The sequence below is a fragment of the Anabrus simplex genome, chromosome 3, assembly GCF_040414725.1.
Source record: "Anabrus simplex isolate iqAnaSimp1 chromosome 3, ASM4041472v1, whole genome shotgun sequence".
Classification (NCBI taxonomy): Eukaryota; Metazoa; Arthropoda; class Insecta; order Orthoptera; family Tettigoniidae; genus Anabrus; species Anabrus simplex.
The window spans coordinates 273,666,101-273,688,689 of NC_090267.1; the positions used below are offsets into that span (position 1 = coordinate 273,666,101).

Sequence of the window (22,589 nt, forward strand, 5' to 3'; positions counted from 1 at the left end):
AAATTGCAACAATTCTGATAATGGAGACTAGATCAGGTATGAAAGTTTCATTCAAATAACATATGTATTGTGTATAAATTAAACTGATTGAATACTGAACAGTGAAAGTAACTGTAGTGTTTATGTCTTCCACAGAGTCCGTCGTTGCCTAGGAGTATGCAGTGTAACCTTAACGAGTTCATGAAATATTCATCATTTTAGTTGATTTTGGGTTAAAGATTTCGAAGAATTAAAACTTTTTAAACTCTAAATTAATTGCAGCCTGTGGCAATCGTAATAAAAGTGTTTCTATGTAACATAGATGCTATTCATTAAGTCATATTTTGAATTTTATAGGTCATATTTTTATGTTGTTTAGGTCATAAAGGCATACTTATTACATACATTTTTAGGTCATAGAAATCTGCCCCCTATTTATTAGTGTATTCATGTTGTTATGAAGGTGTGTATTGTACAGTTCAGACCACTTCTCAGTGAAAACAATGTAATAGCTCATTTCTGGCAGTCAACTAAAATATGCAAATATTTTCATTTTGCTGTAATGGAATCACTATCAGAACTGTCACTGTGAGCATTGGTATGCTCTCCTCATCGCAACTACATGTCAGAGCTGGAAAATCAATGTTAAACACGTTGGCTGCTGCCTGATGGCATGCAAGTCATTGTAAATGATACGGTTTACGTTATTATCAATCAATCCAATCAATCAACAATCTGCATTTAGAGTGGTCACCCAGGTGGCAGATTCCCTATCAATCGTTAAACTAACGTTTTCTTAAAAGTTTTCAAAGAACTTGGAAATTTATCAAACATTTCCCTTGAGAAATTATTCCAACCCCTTACTCCTCATCCCACAAATTAATATTTGCCGCAATTTGTCCTCTTGTTTCCAACTTTATCTTCATATTACGATATTTCCTACTTTTAAAAGCTTCGTTCAACCTTATTCATCTACTAATGCCATTCCACACCATCTCTCTACCGACAGCTTGGACCATACCACTTAATTGAACATGTTGTCCTCTTACTCCAAGTCTCCTCAGCCCAAAGTTTGCAACATTTTCATAACACTCACTACTCCTTTGTTGGAATCACCCAGAACAAATCGTGCTGCTTTCCATTGGATCTTTTTCAATTCTTGTATCAAGTAGCCCTGGTGTGAGTCCCATACACTGGAACCATACTCTAATTGCGGTCTTACCAGAAACTTAAATGCCCTTTCCTTTACATACTTATTACAACCCCTAAATACCCTCCTAACCATGTGAAGAGATCTGTAGCTTCTTTTAACAACCTTGTTAATGTGATTACCCCAATGAAGATCTTTCCTTATATTAACATGTAGGTACTTACAGTAATCCCTATGACGTATATTATCACCCCATCAACACAGTAATTAAAGCTAAGAGGACCTTTCCTCTTTGTGAAACAACCCGACTTTTCATCCCGTTCACCATCATACCATTTTCCGCTTATCTCACAGCACTGTCTAAGTCTTTTTGTAGTCCTCATTTATTGTCCTCAATTACCTGCAAATTCTGTAATATGGCTATAACCTTGCTTTAGGCTTTACCGCTAGTGCTATACATGATGGGAATGACCACAATAACAATCAAGAAACAGTTACTGAAGGATATTCTTGGTGTACACAATTATATAACAATATAACATTATTTGTTACAATGCAATGTAAATAGGCTGTATTAATATCACACACATCAATGACGCACAAGTGGATCGACCGGTACCTAGGATATTATATCATTCTTCAGTGCTGATGATGCACATTTTCGTCATTGATGATTTTTCATGTGATGTGTAAAAAATTTACTTGTAATGTGTAATCTACTATCTGTAACTAATAGAAAGAAACGAAAAACATATCAGCTCGTGGGGCAATTTATAGGTTTAATTAAGGCAGCAGTGAGAGTGTTTAGCTATTAATTGATATATGCATGCAGCTACTCTAACCTTTGTTTGCCTTCACACAGCTATACTAAGCACATCAGTTAAAATGAGCAACGCCCGATTTGTAATCTTTCCTGTGTAGCAGGCCTACTCTGTGGTGCATATTTAAAAACCATTATTTTGGGGACTTAAATGAGACTTTTTAAACTTTCTGACATCTTGAAAATGTTTATTAATAAAAACTATACCTCTTCTGAACATACATAGGAGAGATTTGGTTTACACAGTTTAGATAAAATTTCATTGTCCACCTTGTCTCAGTCTTTTCTGCTTCCTTATCAGCTAGTTTGCAGGTATACAATATATTTTTACAACAGTTGGTTGTTTTTGTGAATATATGGCTTATTTCACCTTTGTAGGGCTAAGCCTTTTACTTGCTCTTTATGTGTCAAACTTCTGTAAATGACTGAATGCCAGATTTTAACTCTCTTGAGGTCTATTACTGTCTTAAAGTGTTTTCTTAATCCAGTGTGATTTTTCCTCGTCAGACAAAATACTTTCTTTTCTCTTTAGTTTACTTCCTTCCCAGTCTCTCTGCAGCATCTGCATAATTAATCATCCTCTTTCCTGTCAGGTGGGTCAGTTTCTCTCCATTCTGTGGGGAAAAGTGGCATCTGTCTTGGCCAGGAGGTGAACAAAAGAGTTGATTTGTCTTCTCTTGAAGATCAATGTAGTGAGTGAAAGTAACGTAAGTATCAGAAGTCAGGTTCTCTTGATTAATTTTGAAAAGTTAATATTCAGGTCATGAATGTTATTCCTTCCTAGGGCTAAAATTGCAAGCCTTGCAAGTTACTTAAACTCTTTCACAAAATTTGAAATTGTGAACCCAGTTTGGTTTACCTCTTGTAATTTATTGTGAACAGAGGTCAAAGGTACCTCAAAACTAGTCTATAACAAACCAAGGCTGAGAACTGGTTACAAGCAGCAGAAATGATCTTTTAAGTATTACAGAAAAAGAGGAGAGAGAGACAGAATAATTAAGATACATAAAAAAGTTTAAAGAAAGAAGAGTTGATTGTTAAAATCACGAAGAAAAGAAGATTTTTTTCTATTTGCTTCACGTCGCACAGACACAGATAGGTCTTATGGCGACGATGGGACAGGAACGGCCTAGGAATGGGAAGGAAGCGGCCGTGGCCTAATTAAGGTATAGCCCCAGGAAGAAGAAGAAGAGGAAGAAGAAGACTACGATTAAAATACATTCAAGGTCTTTTCAATCGTGAAATTGGAAGAGTTTCACCCCAGTGTAGCAGTGGGCTCATCAGTTGGATTTTTGATTAGAAGAAGGTTATTAGATTTACAATCCACTAAATACTCTCAAGGTCTTTGGAGACACAGAGGTGCTAGAATTTTGTTCCACAGAGTTGTTTTACGTGCCAGTAAATCTACAGAGACAAGGCTAGCACATCTCAGCACCTTCCGATACCACTGGTCTGAGTCAGGATCGAACCTGCCAACTCAAGCTCGTAAGGCCATGGATTCTACTGTCGGGCAGTTATTCAGTCCGGCAGAAAATGACTGATGTTCTGGATATACAAATAAACTATTAAGGGAGAGCGGGGTTGAGGAACACCCAAATTAAAAGAGATGGACCTGGTTAAGATCAGCATAAAGCAAGAGGATAAGAACTAGAACATGTGATGGATGAAGAGTGATGGAGATAAGAATAAATGAAGAGGATCTCTAAGATTCATGTTTAGGTTCCACTTTACCTAACAGTCTCCTGAATTCTAGAACTCCTTGCACTGACATGCAATCAGAATTTGCCTGACATATTTTATTTTAAGAGATCTGAGAGTATACAAATGACAAAACTGGAAAAAAAAAAAAAAGCAAGGAACTGCAACAATATACAATAGAATGCTGAAGTAGTTAAACTTTAAAATATTTTAAAACACAAGTCTAAACAAATTTGTCAATGCAACAGATATTAGATAAATAATTTCATAAACTTCAAAAATATTATCCTTTTATAAAGCATAGTTCATGCTTCTAGTTGTGATTTTGTGAATAAGTGCAGTAATCTACTTTGTGGCATTTAAATTTAAATCAAAACAGGTCCAGTTTATAAGCCTAAACCCCATAGCCTCTGTGCGATAATGAGAGAAATGCATCGCTGCACTGCGAGTGGCGAACATTGTGAGTTAACGTGTATCATCGTGTGAATGTCTGTAGTAGTCTCATCGCGTGTTTCCATGGCCAATTAAAATAACAGTGGGATTTCAGAGTGTTTTATGTGACATCAATCGGCCAAATTCTTCCTAACTTGCTTAAAGTGGTCATGTATTAAATTTTCAAGAAAAAGAGTTTGCAGGAAATACCTAGCTACAGAGTAGTAACTGCTAATGTGATAAGAGACATCGGGTCATTAGATGAAACTTATCAACCCTGTGAATGGTCTTGACCTCGCATCTCATACACAGGGAAAGAGAAATTCAAAGGGGAAGAGATTAGAAATTTTATCCAACAAAAAGGGCAGAGGCTTGATTTTGGACAAATTGAAATTTCTGATTTTGAAAATTTTACACGAGGAGAAAAATCAGAATCACTTCTCTGTGGTGTAACAGTTAGCGCTATTAGCTGCAATCCTAGGGGGCCCAGGTTATTCCCGACGCTGCCAGAAATTTCAGGCTGGCATGGTCAAAATGGTACATGCAACAGTAAAGAGGTGCACACCACCGAATTTATGTACGATTAGCCTAAGCATTTGTAGAAATGTAAATGTGTACCGTAGGTGTATTTCTGTAATTAAAATTTACTGCCTTTTAAAATCCATTTCGTGAGGTTGTGACGGTATACTAAAAAATTTCACACTTTGTTCTATATTACAGTTTGGTATAATAATGATGATGACGACGATGACAATTATTATTATTATTATTATTATTATTATTCTGACTACCATTAAGACGATGGTGTAATAAAATACAATGTATGTCTACTATTATGATGTATGTGCTTTAAAAGTGACCTACTGCAGCTTACCTTGCAAATATAACATTGCTATTGTAATGTGTAATATTGTTAACCTATTTATAAAATGGTTAAAATAAGTTTGGTAAAGAGGTGCTTTGTATTAATTAAAATAATTAAATCTCTAACTATTTCTTACCATTTACTGCTAACATCCGCAGTCTTTTCAATACAATTTCCTGAGGTCGTGAAGAAAAGCTCTATGTTAAGTATCTATTAATGGAGCCAAAAATAAGCACATAGTTCAGCTGGAACGTTATGATATTAAAACAATAATAATCTGAAGATTGCAGTATAATAGGATTGAATAAATGCATGTAAACATCGCACATACTCCAGCTTCGTATGGTCAACTGTTGATGAATGAGTCTCTAAGTAGCTCTCCTAATATCCACCCACAGCAGCACATTACTATTTGCACGGAGCCTATACTTAACACAACAAATTCAAAATAAACTGAAAAAGTAACATTTTCTGCAAATACAAAGAGTTATATAAATATATTCAGTCATAAAATCTTCCTTGTTCCATTCACCATATTTATAAGTCACTGTGTATACAAGCAACAAAGGATATCTGTACGTTGTAACATACTGTAACTATTCGTAACTATATGCTTCAATCACATCCTTAGGTGTATCCATATATGATCACTTATACCTTGCTAGTGCAATAGCTGTGTTAGCCATCCATCAGGACAACAGAGAAAATATTCCTTATTTGTTTGTTTATTTGTTTGCTTGTTTGATGTCACCTAATGACCATCTTCAAACCCATCAAATTGTCCTGACAATGTTATGGTTTGATGGATTAATTACAATCAAGATCACTACCTATGCTCATACTTCTTGAACTATGACAATCAAAAACTGTAAAAATAAAATGAATGCTTTCAAAGCCTCTACAAAAACTAAACAAATCTTAAATGAGAAACTACTTAAAGACATTTAGCTGCCTTGATAGCAAAGGAATGAAATTGATACATTTGTACAACCCACCTTCAAATTCCAACTACCATACATAAAAGTGTTGCAAGCCAACATATTCAAAACTGAATTATGAAACTGAAGCTCGTATTTTCATTCAATATTTCAGATTTAACAGGCATTTCATATTTCAATAAATGCTGAGTAAAATAACTGATAAAAGTTATTAAAATAAAGATTCATATTTTAACGAGTGCCGAGCAGAAATAACTGATGAAATATATTTCATCACACGGAAGTGCAAAATGGACAAGTTTGCGACAAAACACAGTGGGCAATCTATTTTCAGTAAATTTTAAATAAAACATTAAAAAAGAGCTTGTACAATGACAAGAAAGTAGTAGTAAAACTCAAGGTATTATGCCAAAGAAAGAATGAACACACCATTTCATTTACAATTGTACAGATGGTTGACAGTCGCGATACACAACCGAACAACTTATGAACATACACGGCTTGACAAAAAAAAAATTGAAACACCCACAAGGGGAGGAGGAAATGAAATGAAACTTGAGAGGGTATGAGTTGTTATTTCAGTGATTAAAAAATCGAGTCAAATTTACAAAGAACTTGGCAGTACGAGCCCACTTAATAGTATGATGCTGCACCCCCTCAGGCCTGGATGCATGGAGTGATTCAGTTGGGAAGGGTGTCAAAGTAGTCCTATCCTCTCCTGAGGCAGGCTAGCCCACAACTGTTGTAACCAGTCCTTAATATCCTAGATACTGGCACTGGAACAAAGTTGATGTCTGAGCTGGTCCCACGTGTTCTATCGGGGATGGATCTGGGGATCTTGCTGGCCAAGGGGGTACCTCAACATCATGCGAACAGTTCATAGGGACAAGTGGCGTGTGTAGACGAGCATTGTCCTCTTGACAAATGGCACCATGATACGGTCCCATGAGAGATATAAGGTCGCAGGATGTCCGTGTAGTACTGTCGTGCTATCGGACTTCCCTCAATCCTTATCGACCGTGACCTGAAATCATACCCAATGGCTCTCCACACCATGACACCAGGAGTAACACCACATGCCTCTCCAAAACATTGGAAGAATGGAATCTCTCCCCAGATTGCTACCATACTCGTAGACAATGGCAGTGCAGAACCATGATTCACATTGCTGAACGCAATGCAACGCAATTCATCAGTAATCCATGTTTTCCGGTCATGGCACTACTCCAAATGCAGCCATTTGTATTGTGGTATTAACAGCAGCCTATGCATGGAATGGCAATTCCTTAGTCCGGCTGCTGTTAGTCTCCAAACAATGGTGCAGGATGACACAGAATGTTGCAGGGAGTTCATTATTCATTCACTGATGGTAGGCGCAGGTGTGAAGGGGTTGCAATGTGCCTGGTGTACAATATGGCAATTCTCCCTTGTGATAGTCGGACGTGGTCGACTGGAACCTTAACGATGAGTGTGCCTGCCCTCACGTTCCCAAGCAGCCCAACATCGGGCCATTGTCACATCTGAACTCCCCACAAATCTGGATATTGAACCCACAATGAGGCCCCTTTTAAACTCTGTCAGGTGCTGATAACGCTGTCTCACAAGAGTATGCAGCATCTCAGTGTCCTTCACAGTGATCACTCAACATTTGACGCTGTTCACGCCCCTTATATACCGTACGAGACCCTGCAACAACACTAAACCCAAACAACACTAATGCTCCCTGGTGGCTGTTCTAATCATCACAGAGAATTGCAGCTCTAATCATTTACACTCACATCCGACCATTTCTGAGTGTATTTTACAAGATTTGGGGCAAAACCAGAAAATACCACATTTGTTTGATATATGTAATAGTGCTTGTGCCTTAAGTTATGCATTCATGGTTAGTTCAGGGATATGAAGCGAGCTGATCATCACTAGGTAAGCCAATTCTCTTGATTTTGAGTAATGGCACAAAATTTCTGGATATGTTATGAAGGAAAATAAATCTCCACCATTGTCCTGTCCCAAGTCCGGATTGAGAAAGGAGGAGGGTTTACTGGTCTGGCATCCACCTGTAAAACTGCCAACGCCGAGTGTTGGGGAGAAATAACCTGACTCCCTAAGGGGAACAACGGCTTCAGGCGAATGAGCCCCGTTAGGTGATGGTCCCCACAGTGGAGGAAATGCCACTGGAATCCATTATGCAGAGTCTGTTCTCCAGGTTTGAGACAGATGCACAAGGAGTCTGTACTCCAGAGGTAGCAGCCTCATTATCACCTCACTGGATCACATCCAGAGTTGTAATTTGGGACCTAGTCTCACACAGGTGACACCTTGACACGTCTTTTCAGAAATACTCCACTGGCTGAACCAAGAGTTCAGAGAAGGCAGCATTCGGATACGGTGGGCTGCCACTTAAAAGATACCGTGAAGTCGGAGGCATGGAAATACCCTAGTACCACATACACGAACGAGACAAAGTCAATCATCAAACCAAAGCAGATAACCTACTTCTCTACACACAATATAAACTCACTCATGCAAACCGGTAAAATAGAACTGAACACTGACATAATGGACCAACACAAAATTCTTATCATGGGATTACAAGAAATTAGAAACACTAACCAGGATGCCTTGGAATCTCAAGGGTACAGACTTTATAAAGGTATACCCAGGAAGAGAGTGATGAAGAATGTCCCACAATTTGGAGCAGGATTTTTGGTCAGCCTTAAAATAATAAACTCAGTTCAAGAATTCAAATCACAGTCTCTACGACTCTTCAAGGCATCTAATAAAATCTATACTATAATAAATGCCCATGCTCCCAATAATGATAAAAACACTCCTCAAAATCCATGAGGAAACAGAAGAATTTTGGGACCTATTGGACCAGACCATAGATAACAAACCCAAACACCACGTAGAATTATTAATAGGCAACTTCAACACTCAACTAGGCAGAGAAAGAAAATACTGTGACATCATTAGAAAATAGTCAGCACACAAGAAAACTAATAAAAATGGAGAGTGACTAGTTGACCTGTGCAGAAACCACAATTTAATCTGAAAATATACATGTTTTAAGAGAAAACCCAAAAACTCAAAACATGCAAACACCCTGACTACACTACAGGAGAATGGACACTGGAACACATCTGCATAGACAAATACCACCACAAAGAGATCTATAACGTCAAAGTCCTCCAAGGAATAGACACAGGTTCAGATCACTACGTAGTTAAAATAAAAATTAAGCTCACTCCCAAGAGTAGACTACAAAACCCCTAAAACTAAAAGAAAAATAGATCCTACCCAGCTAATCAACAATGAAAATTACCAAAAAGCAACTGAAAAAATAAAAATCACACAAACTTTAAGACTTAGTACACAACCTTAAACAAACTGCAGAAGACCTGGCTCCAAATAAACCACATAAAAAACACCAATGGTGGAACAGTGAATGTGATGAAACAGTGGAGAAAAGACATCAGGCATGGCTATTACATCAGTCCCAAAAATCAGAAATATCCTATCAAAATCTAGTAAAAAAGAGAAAAACTACCCAAATCTTAAGAAGAATAAAAAGACAGCATCATAAAGACACACTGCAATTAATTGAAGAAGAATTCAATAAAACTCAATCAAGGGACTACTACAAAAACCTTCAGAGAGCAGCTCCTAAAACATGAACCCCCAACCCTACTGATGAAGGATGAAAATGGTAAGCTGGCTCATAACAATAAAGACAATACAGAAATTCTGGCTAAATATTTCAACAAGCTTGTAAATTGTGAGGAACCTACAGAACTCCTTCATTTGGACACCAACACACCAATAAAAACACCACCAGAAAACATCAATACCCCCACAATAAAGGAAGTCTACCAAGCGCCAGGAGATCAGACCTTTGCGGAAATCTGGAAATATGCAGGAAGATCAACAAAAGTTGCCCTCCATCAACAACTTGTCTTTATCTGGATTAAAGAAGAACTGCCAGAACACTGGACAACAGCCCTCATTCACTCACTGCACAAAAAAGGAGACAAATCCGACCCTAATAACTACAGGGGAATCTCACTCCTAGACACTACATACAAAATATTTTCAATAATCATCCTTAATAGGATAAGTTTACAACTTGTGAAAGAACTAGGAGAATATCAAGGAGGTTTCAGACCCTGGAGGAACTGTCCTGATCAAATCATGAGTCTTAAGTTGACAAGGGACTATAACAGGAGAAGAAACAGAGATATGCTGATAACATTTGTAGATTTCAAGAAAGCTTACGATTGCATCCATAGAGAATCCCTGTTTAAAATTTTAAGAACCCTGGACTACGCTCTAAATTAATAAACATGATAAAATTGACTCTCACTAACACCAAATCAAAAGTGAAGTTTAGGGGTGAAACATAGGAGTCATTTGAAATAAAAACTGGACTACGGCAAGGAGATGGGCTCTCACCACTTTTATTTAACTGTGCTCTAGAAATGGTAATGAGGGAATGGTTTACGAAATATCCCCCAAAAATGAACATTGGCTGAAAAATCAAGAACAAATTGCTTGGGTTTTGCCGACAACTTAGCATTACTAGCAGTGGACATAAAAGAAGCAAAAACCCAGGTATCAGAACTTCAAAACATTGCAAATACAAATGGCCTCAAAATTTCATTTCAAACAACAGAAATTATGCCCCAAAAACCAACAGAACTAAAAGAAGTTACCATAAATGGTAATAAAATCAAAATAGTAATTCAATTTAAATGTTTTGGAGAAGTAAAAACACACAACCTAAATGAAAAAATCTCCATCCTAACAAGAACAAATAGATTAGCTATGCACAAAACTTAATTTCTACAAAAAGAAATATTTATCAATAAATGCAAAAATAAAACAGTACAACACAGTTATAAAACTAGAAGCTACATATGCATCAGAAACACTTTTTCATCAGAATAAACAATCAAAGACTGACAGATTTCAGAAAATTGAAAGGAGGATTGGAAGAACCTGCATCAACAAAAAATACCAGAAAGATGGACAATGGCAGTTAATACCTAACAAAGTTGTGTACAAAGAGCTAGAACCCATTACAGATACTATGCCTAAGAGGAGACTGGGATTCTTTGGACATATATTGAGGATGCAGGATTCGAGACTTCTGAAACAACTAGTACAACACAATCTTGTCTCAAAAAATACCACAACAGGATGTAAATGGATCGGAGAAGTAAGAGAGGATCTGAAGGAAATAGGCCTTACAACAGAAGATACCACAAATAAGATAAAATTGAATACAAAACTCAAGAATATAAACCTCCGCTTTACACTTACACGAAACAAACCAACAACACGCGTATTTTCAAATGAGGAAAGAGCACGAAGATCGGAGCGTCTGAAGAAGTACTGGGAGGACCGCAAAGCCCGTACAATCCCTTCAAAGAGACCTGAACGATGGACTGACTAAAGTGATCTTATGCAGTCATTTAAGAAGAAGAAGAAGAAGAAGAAGAAGAAGAAGAAGAAGAAGAAGAAGAAGAAGAAGAAGAAGAAGAAGAAGAGGGAAAATAAGCTTTCTAACATAGATAAGCTGTGGTGGAAGGAATAAATATCTTTATAACTTCTGGAATTAGATCCTGCATTTCAGTACTTTAAATCTTTAACTGTAAATTGTACATCAGCTAATTTTCACAGGATGTGTGGGACAGACAAATCACAGTGCATGGCTTTAGTCAAACTTGTTATTCTTGACTGGACCAAGACCCCCTACAATATCTCAGACCTTAACCGACCTATCAAAACTGCACATAATGGTGGCAGTTGGAGTGCTGGTATGTGTTTCTTTTGATTTGTGGAAGTCGTGTTGTTACCAAATATTTACAGAAATATGAATATTATTGATCTAAAATTATACCTATTAATCACTTTTAAAATGCTACAGAGAATCTTTCAGTATCATAAGAATTTGTTTGTTCATTAAAAAAAAAAAATAATATGTATTCGAACAATTCCAGCGGTGATAAATAAGGTTATTGTCCTCATGTTCTTCTCAGAAATTGTCTTCTTTATATTTTCACTTACCTGTGTAGTATGTTTATAGTTTAATCTGCTGTGTGGCTCTGGATGTAAGTCCAATTATAGAGGCAGAGCAAAAGCTTCAGTGTTCATATTTCCAAATGACCTAGTATTAAGGTAAGTTGGTTAGGTACATTCGTAGGCAAAACTTTGATCCAAGTGATACCAGTGTTGTGTGCATTAATCACTTGATATCAAACTTATTGTTTTGGCTAGTTGCTTTACGTTGCCCCGACACAGATAGGTCTTATGGTGACGATGGGACAGGAAAGGGCTAGCAGTGAGAAGGAAGCGGCCGTGGCCTTAATTAGGTAGAGCCCCAGCATTTGCCTGGTGTGAAAATGGGAAATCACGGAAAACCATCTTCAGGGCTGCCGACAGTGGGGTTCGAACCTACTATCTCCCAAATACTGAATACTGGCCGCACTTAAACGACTGCAGCTATCGAGCTCGGTAAAACTTATTGTTAGGGAAGATACAGCATTATACCCACAATAGGTAGTGATACAGTAGGGTGCCACGCAAACTTCTGAAGTTACCTAATGATACCTATCCTAGCATATTCCCCATCAGCCAACGTACCTAACTACAAAATTAAATCAGTTCCAGAAAGATAAGAAAAATCATGACTCAGATTTACGACTGAAATGTGAATCTTTTTAAAAGGGTACAAGAATGATGTAATTGAATCATTTTTAGTGTTTTATAACGCAGGTACATACAAGAAATCTAACCTCATTTCTCATGAGTTGAAATGAGGATTACCTTCTTCTATACATATAAAATAAGAGTTTTGTCTGTACATTGTTCATAATTTGAAAAGAATGGTATTTCTGTATCAGTCATGTCCACAGTAACAAAGAAATGCACTTTTTACTTTTCTGTCATTTCTGTCTGTAGGTACGTACATGCATCACAAGAAAACAGCTGAAGAGAATTGAATAAAAATCGGTATGTAAAGTCGGGGGATGAGCCACTATAATCTAAGCTGTAAATCATTTTATTCACACTGAGTGAAATGGTAGTTTAGGGGAAGGCCTAAAATTTAATTCTCAAATATTTATAATTTTAGTGGTCCTATCGATAAATACTACACAACTAAAGTTATATAGAATTAAATTTCTGATCATTTATGAATTATACCTTTTTACCGTACTGACTATGATAACAAACACATTCATGAATTTGTATTTTTGTTGCTAAGTCCATATCAACACTGAGCCACGAGAAAATGGGTAAACAGAATTTAATGAAAATCGGTTTATAAAGTCAGGGAATAAGAAACTACAGTCTAAGCTATAAACATTTTTATTCACCCTGGATGAAATTGTAGTTTAGGGGAAGGCTCCCAAAATTTAATTTTTAAATACCTATGTTAATGGTCCTATCGAAGAGTACTACATAACAAAAGTTAGAGAGAATACAATTTCCTATCATTTATGTTTTATTCAGTTTTACCATGCTGACTACAATAAGAGTGGTATTTCAGAGTTGGAAGAAAATTAAATGTGAAGGCCTACAATAGCGAAAACGTATAAGATTGAGCATCAACAACATTATATTGACCACTGTTTGTTGAGATGTTCTTTGTCTCTTATGCTGCCACTCAACTCCGATAGATGGGATTACTGCTGTGTACCGAGTATAACAGCCTGACTGAATATTGGCAGGAAATAGCTGGGGAGTTAGAAAACGTTTCTTTTTTAGCATGTCATTCCTCTGGTTTTTACATTTTCTGATACTGCTAGTATGTAATACACTGGTTCATCATAGTATTCCAGCTATTCGATCACTACTCTGACATGTTGTTTTGAATGAGCAGTGTGCACACTTAGGCAGAGGCTCACTTAGTAGTAGTAGTAGTAGTAGTAGTAGTAGTAGTAGTATGACCTGGTCTAGAATTACAATTGAGGCCTATTCCAAATTATAGGACCATAATTTACTAAATAACTCAAAATTCAACCCTGAACAGGGTTTCTCCTCTGGCTTGGAGGAAAAGTTTGCCTCCAAGTCAGATAGATTTTTCTGCTGCCAGTGTAGTAAACCGAGATTTTCTGACTCATCGGGTACTCCTATGAAACAGCTGGGATCTCCACTATTCGCCCCTATCCTGCTGCCGAAAAAAAGACACAGAGTGTTCACGGATTATGGCTGCCTGCGGCTTGGTCACTCCAGCTCTGGAACTTTGGACTGCTAGATCGGCAGCAAACTACTGTTCGTGAAAAAAAATGTATGGTTTTTTCATATGATCAAGTATTTCATATGAAAGAATTGCTTTTATTCGCGCCATTCCTACTGACATCATTGTAATGACCTATGCAGAGATGCCAACTTTCAAGAAAGGCAATTCGTAATGCAGCCGTTCGGGCACGGGGAAAGGGGGGGGGGGGTGACCGTAGAATTGTTTTCTCGAGATCTTACTAACTTACATATCATTGAAAAATCAATGAACAACATACAATTCAACCAGATATTCAAAGACTGGCATACAAAGTGTGTATGATTCTTACCTGCTAAAGTAACAGGTGGTCTGCTGTTTGGTAAATGTACACTGGTGACATGCTTTTCCTCTTGATATCATGTGCATCCTCTGCACTAACAGAGCACTTAACAGTTCGGTGTTCATATTAGCACGAAAGTCAGTCTTGTTCTTCCTCACCATCAAAATGAAAATCCACAGCCTGTTTCCAGTCATTCGACAGGGTCAGGGATGGAATGAATGAAGCCCCCCATCTAGCGGCGAGGATAGGAGTTGTGCCGGCTGCCAAAGCCTGTCGCACTCCTCTGGGGCAATGATTAATGAATCACAGATGGAATGAAATGATATTGGAGAGTGTAGCTGGAATGAAATATGGTAGGGAAAACCCAAGTACCCGGAGAAAAACCTGTCCCGCCTCCGCTTTGTCCAGCACAAATCTCATATAGAATCACCGGGATTTGTACCACGGAACCCAGCGGTGAGAGGCCGGCGCGCTGCCGTCTGAGCCACGGAGGCTCTGTTCTTCCTCACCATGCGTAACTGAGAAATTGCAGCTACACACACTACAAAACACGTGTCAATGAGATTTTAACGAACTCAGTAAACAGGGCCATTCTTTCGAGTATTCCTCCCTAAATTTTTGATCTATTTTTGGTTTATTACTAGCGTCACTAATCACGGTAACGTCACCGCACGTATTTTCCTGCACAAGAAATCGCTTTCGCATTTTGTAACACACGATTACCATATATCCTAGAAGAGCAATATATGTGAATTTGGAAACCAAATTGCAATAAATACTTCAACAGTCACACACACAGTATCCACAATGAAACAGAGTTTGTCACCACTTTGCCGCCAAAACGAAGACAAAAGAACTCGCATACTTGCATGGAAGTCTGGTCATGTGACGGACAAATTTTTCCGGTACTGGAAGCACACACTGTGTTGGGCACGTGAAAACTCGAAATAGTCTTAACACTTTCAACACTACCATATTTTAACATGGATCCTGGCTGTGAACTGGGTCTTTTTGCTAATTTTTAATGCGTTATTATGGAACAGCGAAACATATTACATGCCTGCTTTTTGTACCATATGAAGGTGTCAACCGTCCAAAATGAAGATGTTAATCAACAAGTGAATATCTGAAGTAATTTAATTATACTAGTCTTATGAAAAACATGAAAAAATACTACAGAATTTTTGTTTTCACACTGACGTTATACCAATAAGTTTGCTCAAACAATAAAAAATAATCATTTAATGCGACTACTTAGGCCACAAATAAACACAAATGCAATGGAATAAAATATTTACCTATTTAGGAATAGTTTGTTTTGGTATGGTAGTCCTGAAAACATTGGACTATACACAGTCCTACTTTGCACTCCTTGCACCACCATCTACTCTCTTTTCTGATGCGCTTACCACTTTCCTTCTTGCCTCTGTCTGAGCATAGCTTGCAATAACGAGTAGCTTTCACACATATGCAAAATTGTTGCAAAAAACCAATCAATTTTGTGAAGTTTTACTGCAGACCACCGGTGCCACATGGAATTTTCCTTCAGTTTGCCCTGACGTTTCATTGCTGCAATTGTCGTACCTGCATCTCTGTTAGTTTCTGTTTTCATATTTTTGATCAAATCGTCACTAAAATTACTGAGACAGTCCATTTCGTCACTCCCCGCGCAAAACTGAGTAGAACCAGATGCCGACTGGAAGACAGGTAGCTGTAGTTGGTCACCTGTTTCTGACCATTCATCATCAGTTTCAGATGATCTAGCAGATGTTCCCAGCACAGGTGAATCATCAGCCTGCGTCTCTTCGTCTGAACGAAAAAGATAAACCCAAATTTCTGTAGGCGAAGTATTTCTATCGTTTGTATTCGGAGTAAAATAATACAGCTGAACACTTACGTTCCAAAGTGACGTAATAAATACAAATCTTACCTGAACTATCGCTTGATACGTTATCCGGTTCGTAAGCAGGGTCGTAATCACTTTCATCCATCTCTGAACCCGCTTCTCCCGATAAAATATCACAATCATTGAGCCGGCGTGAAGACATGTTTACACCGAGTAACACAGCTGACAGCGTGACAGATTTGGCGCGCACAGCAAAGAGGCGCGCAGCACACGGCACACCGAGTGCTTCGGTAGAGGTCACGGCAAGGAGAAATACCCTGTTTATCGTTTCATTTCGAAATTCCCGAATACTGCTGCATTCTAGTGGTCACTAGATGAACTATTACCTCCAACCAAGGGACGGGTACCGTACGTGATACGTGCAGCTGGATATAAACACACGAGAAAAATCACGCCCGTATCATATACGGGCGCCGTCCCGAAGCAGGAAAGCAGCGCGCCCGTATCCCGTACGGGCATAGTGCTGAAAGTGTTAAACGAGGGACAGGAAAGGGATATAAATTTTTACTGAGAAACGTGGAAATAATATTCTGAAAATTCAAGCTGTAATGGCATTTCTTGTGTATTCTTTTGAACACTTCACACACTTAGATTTAAAAATCAACAAAAAAATCATAATTTGTGGTGTGATTCGTAAAGGTTAATTGTGATGGGTAATTCGTAATTCTTATGATTGAATCGTAATAGTTGGCATCTCTGCCTATGTTCATTTCAGTTGGGAAAACCACTAAGACAGTCTTTCTGAGGATGTAAAAAGACAGGAGGAGAGTAAGTGTCTGTCATTATAATGAAAACTCCCCAGCCTGATTGTGACTGATGGTAGGCAAGCGGGCCTACTATTACAATGAAAATTCCCTAACCTAGTCTTCATATGAGAAAAGACGTTTGGCGACTTCCCCGTCGCGTTCTTAGGGTAACGTTAAGAGTTATGTTGTACCTACTCAACATTTCAAGTGGATTGTGGAGTTGAAATTTTGTTCAAGAAATGCATTTTGTCATTGCCGGGACAAAACCTCCTATGTGATAATATTTTTGGAGATATACTGACCCGCAGCACATACATTATGAAGAGCGAGAATGCCTTGACAGCATTCATACAATATTGCACCTTAGATAACAGAACCTTACCGGCGAAAGTTCTAAGCTAAAATATATCACATAGGAGGTTTTTTCTTGGCAGCGACGATTTGTTTGCATGTTTTACGAAATGGGCTGTGGTTAATGATGTTACATGGTATTTCATGTAAGATTAATAATGTTATCCGTTGACTTCTTTTTATCTTATTTGCTGTCAAGAGTTTCATACGTAAAATACGCTTGTGTGTGTGTTTCAACCAGATGTTGATAAAATAATTCTCCCTTTGTTATTTTCCCAATGAAATTACAATTAGAATTATGTGATAATGTTGCTTTTGGTGCATAATTATTCATATTTTGAGTTAATGGCTTATATTTCATGCCGTTTGACTTGTGATGTTTTCTTTAGGTGACTCAGAATAACCATACATAATCTTGCCTGGACAGGGTAAGTTGATCTATGTTGTGGAGTTAACAGACTAAGAATATCAACATATTGTGACTTGGAAGTGCAAAGGCCATAGTTCAAATCAACATGAGGAAGGTCATCATTAGGCTTTGCATTTTTTTTTTTAAGGAGAGTTTGTGAGCTGATCTTTTTGTGTAGTATTTCCTTGATTTATTTCTGTAAAATTTTGGGAAGCCTGCATAGAAAAGTGTATTTTATCTCTCCAGAAGTCTTTGGCAATGTTATGATAGAATACCAACCTACACAATGAAAGGTTAGCTTAGAAACAGTGCTTCTATTTTTCCTGAAGAGCACTGCACACTACCTGATTTGTGCTACTCTCTGCAATCTGTCTTTTTAACTACCTCAGAACTTACTGTGTAAGAAAAAGAGATTTTTGAGCTATTGACTGATACACAGATCGACCTTAAGATACTTCCCTGGGGATTCCTAGTTATATTTCACTTCCTGGTCTCATCTCTCTGCTGGCCAAGTGTGATATGCCCCATCTGTCTTGAATCTACATGAAAAAGATATATTCAGGACATTTTAGCAGAATTTAGTGATTTTGAAATATCGGATAGCGATTTGAGAGATGAGGATGATATCGTTATGGCAGGAATTATTGCAAACATAAATTATGGAGATTTTATACGTGTGATGTGGGACTCTGCTAGGAGGACTGCTTTGAGATAAATCATACTAAGCTGATTTACCAAGTTTACGTGAAAACTGTCCTTTCACCTACAGAATAATAATCTGTATGTATTCATGATATGTATTTTGGGTTTATGCCGTGAAAACTCATGCCGTTCTTCATCAGAACAGAAAAAATAAAACACAACGCATCACAAGTTGCTAAGAGAAAGCAAAGAACTTAAAATGGTGCCCTAAGATGTACTGTAATAGGAACATCATTTTAGCCCCATGCTAGGAACAACGAATTGCAACAGTAAAGCATCATTTTCTGATGATTCTGATAATAGGTAAAGATGATTCACTGCGGTTGTAGCCTGTATCGCGGTTGAAATTATCTGGGTGTTTACATATTTCAACCACCTCCCTGATGATTTTGGGGCAATATTGTTTTATACGGGCAAGAACATCCACTCCTTGGAACATGACATCATGACCAAGTGTTAAGTCATGAACAGCAACAGCAGATTTATCACGCTGGTTGAGTCTGATACACCTGTTATGTTCCTTAATGCAAATACATATCATTCTTGAAGTCTGCCCTGAAAGTCTAAATGATAATAATCTGTAGGTTTTGAAGTAAACTTCCTCAAAACTTGAAAAATAATCTGCTGGATAGGTTGTACATTATGGTACTTTATCTTTACAGCTGCATTTTAAACTGATGGATCTCCTCTATCCTGGGCAGCAGCAGCAGCAGCAGCAGCAAGTTAAACCTCTTACGTCAGCGAGGGGTTAATGCAACTATTGCTTAATAAAATGTTCTCTCATTATTTCCCTCAATGAAACTCAAGAATCTCAGAAAAAGAACAAATCACTTGTCTCTTTAAGAAAGATCAGAACTCACCAAAGAAACACACGGAATATATGGAGAGGGAGACGACGCATTTTCGTTGTTTTTCTTGAAACTTACGAGCAACTGAACAGATTCTATAAAATTTAAATCAGTTGCAAAACACAAAATTCAAGAACTCTTGAAATACAATTCCACTCCCATCACAATGCTTACACTGACTTTTCATTCCTTCGATTTTCAATGTCATCGTACAAGGCAGCTATTGGTATCGTTGTCCACTGGCAATAAGGCTCCTACTTCAGGTAACAGACAGTGACTAGTGACCATTAGCTAATTTTATGAATTTTTAATTCTATTACTTTAGGGGGAACTCAAAGAGTGAGGGTAACAGGTAAAGAAAGGGAAGAGTCAAGGTTGGTAATTTAAGGCACTCCTAGACCAAACGTAAAATACTCTAGGAGTCAGAAGAAAATGTGTATTGGTCAAGTGAAGTCAGACAGCAACGCTGAAAGAAAAAAGCCTGACTCAAGTGGAAGTTACACCAGACTGAGCAGGGCATCCCAGGATTGGCACATCATGCAAGTGTAATTCCCAAGGTGGCCAATATTAGTAATCAAGTAAGACAATTATGATTAAGATTCCGTTACAAAACAGCACAGTAAGCACAAGGAGTGAACAAAATACAGCATTAGTGCTATTATGCTTGCAGTTCTTATATGTCCAAACAAGATTCAGCCAAACTTTAAGCCTTATTTTACCTTATGGTTTGGCACTTAGTATTGCGGCATCTCACAGAGATGTTGATTTTAAAGATAGGTCTTGGGGACAACTGCTACCATATTAATTTTTGCTCCTAACAAATACTGTAGATCCAACATACAAGAGAACACTAATCCCCATATCAACGTATTTGAATATTTTTACTTTTAATGTAATGAGAACTAAATTGATGTCAAAGCTTCCCGTTTATGAGATTAAATGCATCCATTGTGATAGTCTAAATAAAGTCTATCTATGTGGAGAGAAAAATTGAATGAATAATCAACAGTGTATGTAAAACATAGTTCTGCATAACAATATCTAAAAAGGTGAAAGAATGACAAAGAATAAATAGAAACAAGACTTTGGATGACAAGAGACATACCACAAGATATAAAACAAAATGAAAATTTAACAAGTATGCACTTACGCAAATGGTTCCAGAAATACAAAGTTCTCCAGTACTACAAAATATATAAGGTAAAACTTATTACTGGAAATTTTCACATACCAGGGAAAAATCTCCATTCAAAGCCCAATAATGATCCTCATTATAAGCATCCAATCTCAAATTGCAACAGAATTTTCCAAGAAATTCCCTGTAAAATTCTAGTTAAAGCAGAAGTTCTCTCAATATTTTATGAACATCTTAAGCATGACCAAACTGTCCAATGATGAAAAAAGCTAACTTGTAGTTTTACACAACTGTTGATATTGTGATCATAGCCACAGGACCTCCAGGTACGTGACTTTTCATTTAAAAAATCTAACATGCATTGGTCAGGAGATACGAACCATGGCAGCCTTGATGAGAAGCCAGTGACTATGTCACTCACCTATGATGTCCTCATTCAAATGATGGGCAGGGGGGTAAAAGAAAAGTTATAAACACTCCAGGTAGAAAATGGAATGAAGGTTAATAACTACATAAGGGCCTGAAGTTGGCAAAGGATGCAGACTCACATGTTTGGAAGGTCCACAGCATGTGGAGAGTGTGCATGGCTTGTCTGTTTTAGGGCAGTCCAGGACACAATCCTCGGATGGAGCTGGCTGCACGGTATCTTCAGGAAACTGAAACAACAGTTAAAATAATTGTCACATTATAACTGTAGTAGATAGAAAGCTATAAAGGAGAATAGGAACACACTTGTTTGTTCTTGTCTCTCCCCACCTACACTAGCCCCTCATATTTTCTTGTGTGTGTGTTCCCATCCTTCGACAATTTGCGTTTGTTCACTTATTTGTGGGGCCAATGACCTAGATGTTAGACCCTTTTAACCAACAATCACCACCACCACCACCACCACCACCACCACCACCACCACCACCACCACCACCTGTCCCTTTTCTGTTACTCATCATAATTAGCTCCATCCAGGCAGAAACAGAGATAAGGAACAAGCAGCAGAGCTCAGTCTGTCAAAGCAGTGATACAAGTGTGGTGTAAAAAACACCCATGGCTCAACAGTCTGAAAGTGAAAGACACAGCAAATGGTGCACAATTAGGACGAGCATAGGGAAGGCTGATCATTTTATACAGAGAAAAGGACTAGGTCCATGAAGCCAATCTACATTAGCTCAGTGTCTACTGCATTTTTACATTGGTGCAAAGAAATGGAATTTCACTCTTTTGTCTTCAAAATGAGAAGAGAAACAGACTTTCTTTTATCTCAAATTAAAAATGCAGCAAACCAGGTGATTTAATGTTATTTTATGGGATCAACATCCTAGAGCTTCACTTTGCAAATAAGTCATGTTTGTTCTCCTCGTGGCCATGAAACATCCAGTTTCAATACAGTTTCAGTCATAATACCAGGCAGGCTTACTTCAGTCTTACCGCCGCTAGATATCTTCTCCATTGACAACTGGGAATGCATGGTATCTTGTTATTTCAATCTGACAAAAACGGCACTATTAACAGATCTGCCACAGAACAAGTGTGCTCTCAGTTCTTCAAGCATGGGTACTAATTCCAGAAAAAGGGTTTTTAACCCTTTGCGGTCCAATTGATTTCGCACCTGCATCCTACACAGGTCCAATTTAACATTAGGCAAGTATAGGAAGGAAATACTCGCATAAGTAAAAAGCCGAATTTTTAAAATATAAATATGAACTGCAAATTTATTCATTATCAGCACATTATCAGCGATATTTTTTCAGAGTATGGTACTTCTGGAAGCATTTGTTCGGGTATAGTCCTGGGTTCACTGGGCATGTCTCACTCCTTTCGCTTTCCTGTCGGAACACACGGCACAGTCCTTGGTTGTTTTGTCCTCACGAGAATCTATGATGTGTAGCTTCCCGTTCAGTAGAAATCCATCACAGCTGCTCCGTCGGCCATGTTTATGGGCATTTTTGTTCCTAACGTCCCCAACAAGCCCCTTGATAACTTGGTACCTGAAAGTCTTGTGATTCACCTCGGGCTTATATTCTGTATTTTGTTGCAAATTATATAGATGAA

General features: G+C 37.9%; 1 protein-coding gene across 6 annotated transcripts in view; it reads right to left on the reverse strand.

The window, feature by feature from the left end:
• ZnT63C (zinc transporter 63C) overlaps nt 1-22,589 on the reverse strand; it is a 482,994-nt gene that overhangs the window by 105,024 nt on the left and 355,381 nt on the right. For all 6 annotated transcript variants that reach the window (XM_068226668.1, XM_067144352.2, XM_067144351.2 and 3 more), the window contains one exon: nt 21,092-21,199. In XM_068226668.1, coding sequence (XP_068082769.1) covers nt 21,092-21,199 — 108 coding nt within the window. The remainder of the gene's footprint in view (nt 1-21,091; nt 21,200-22,589) is intronic.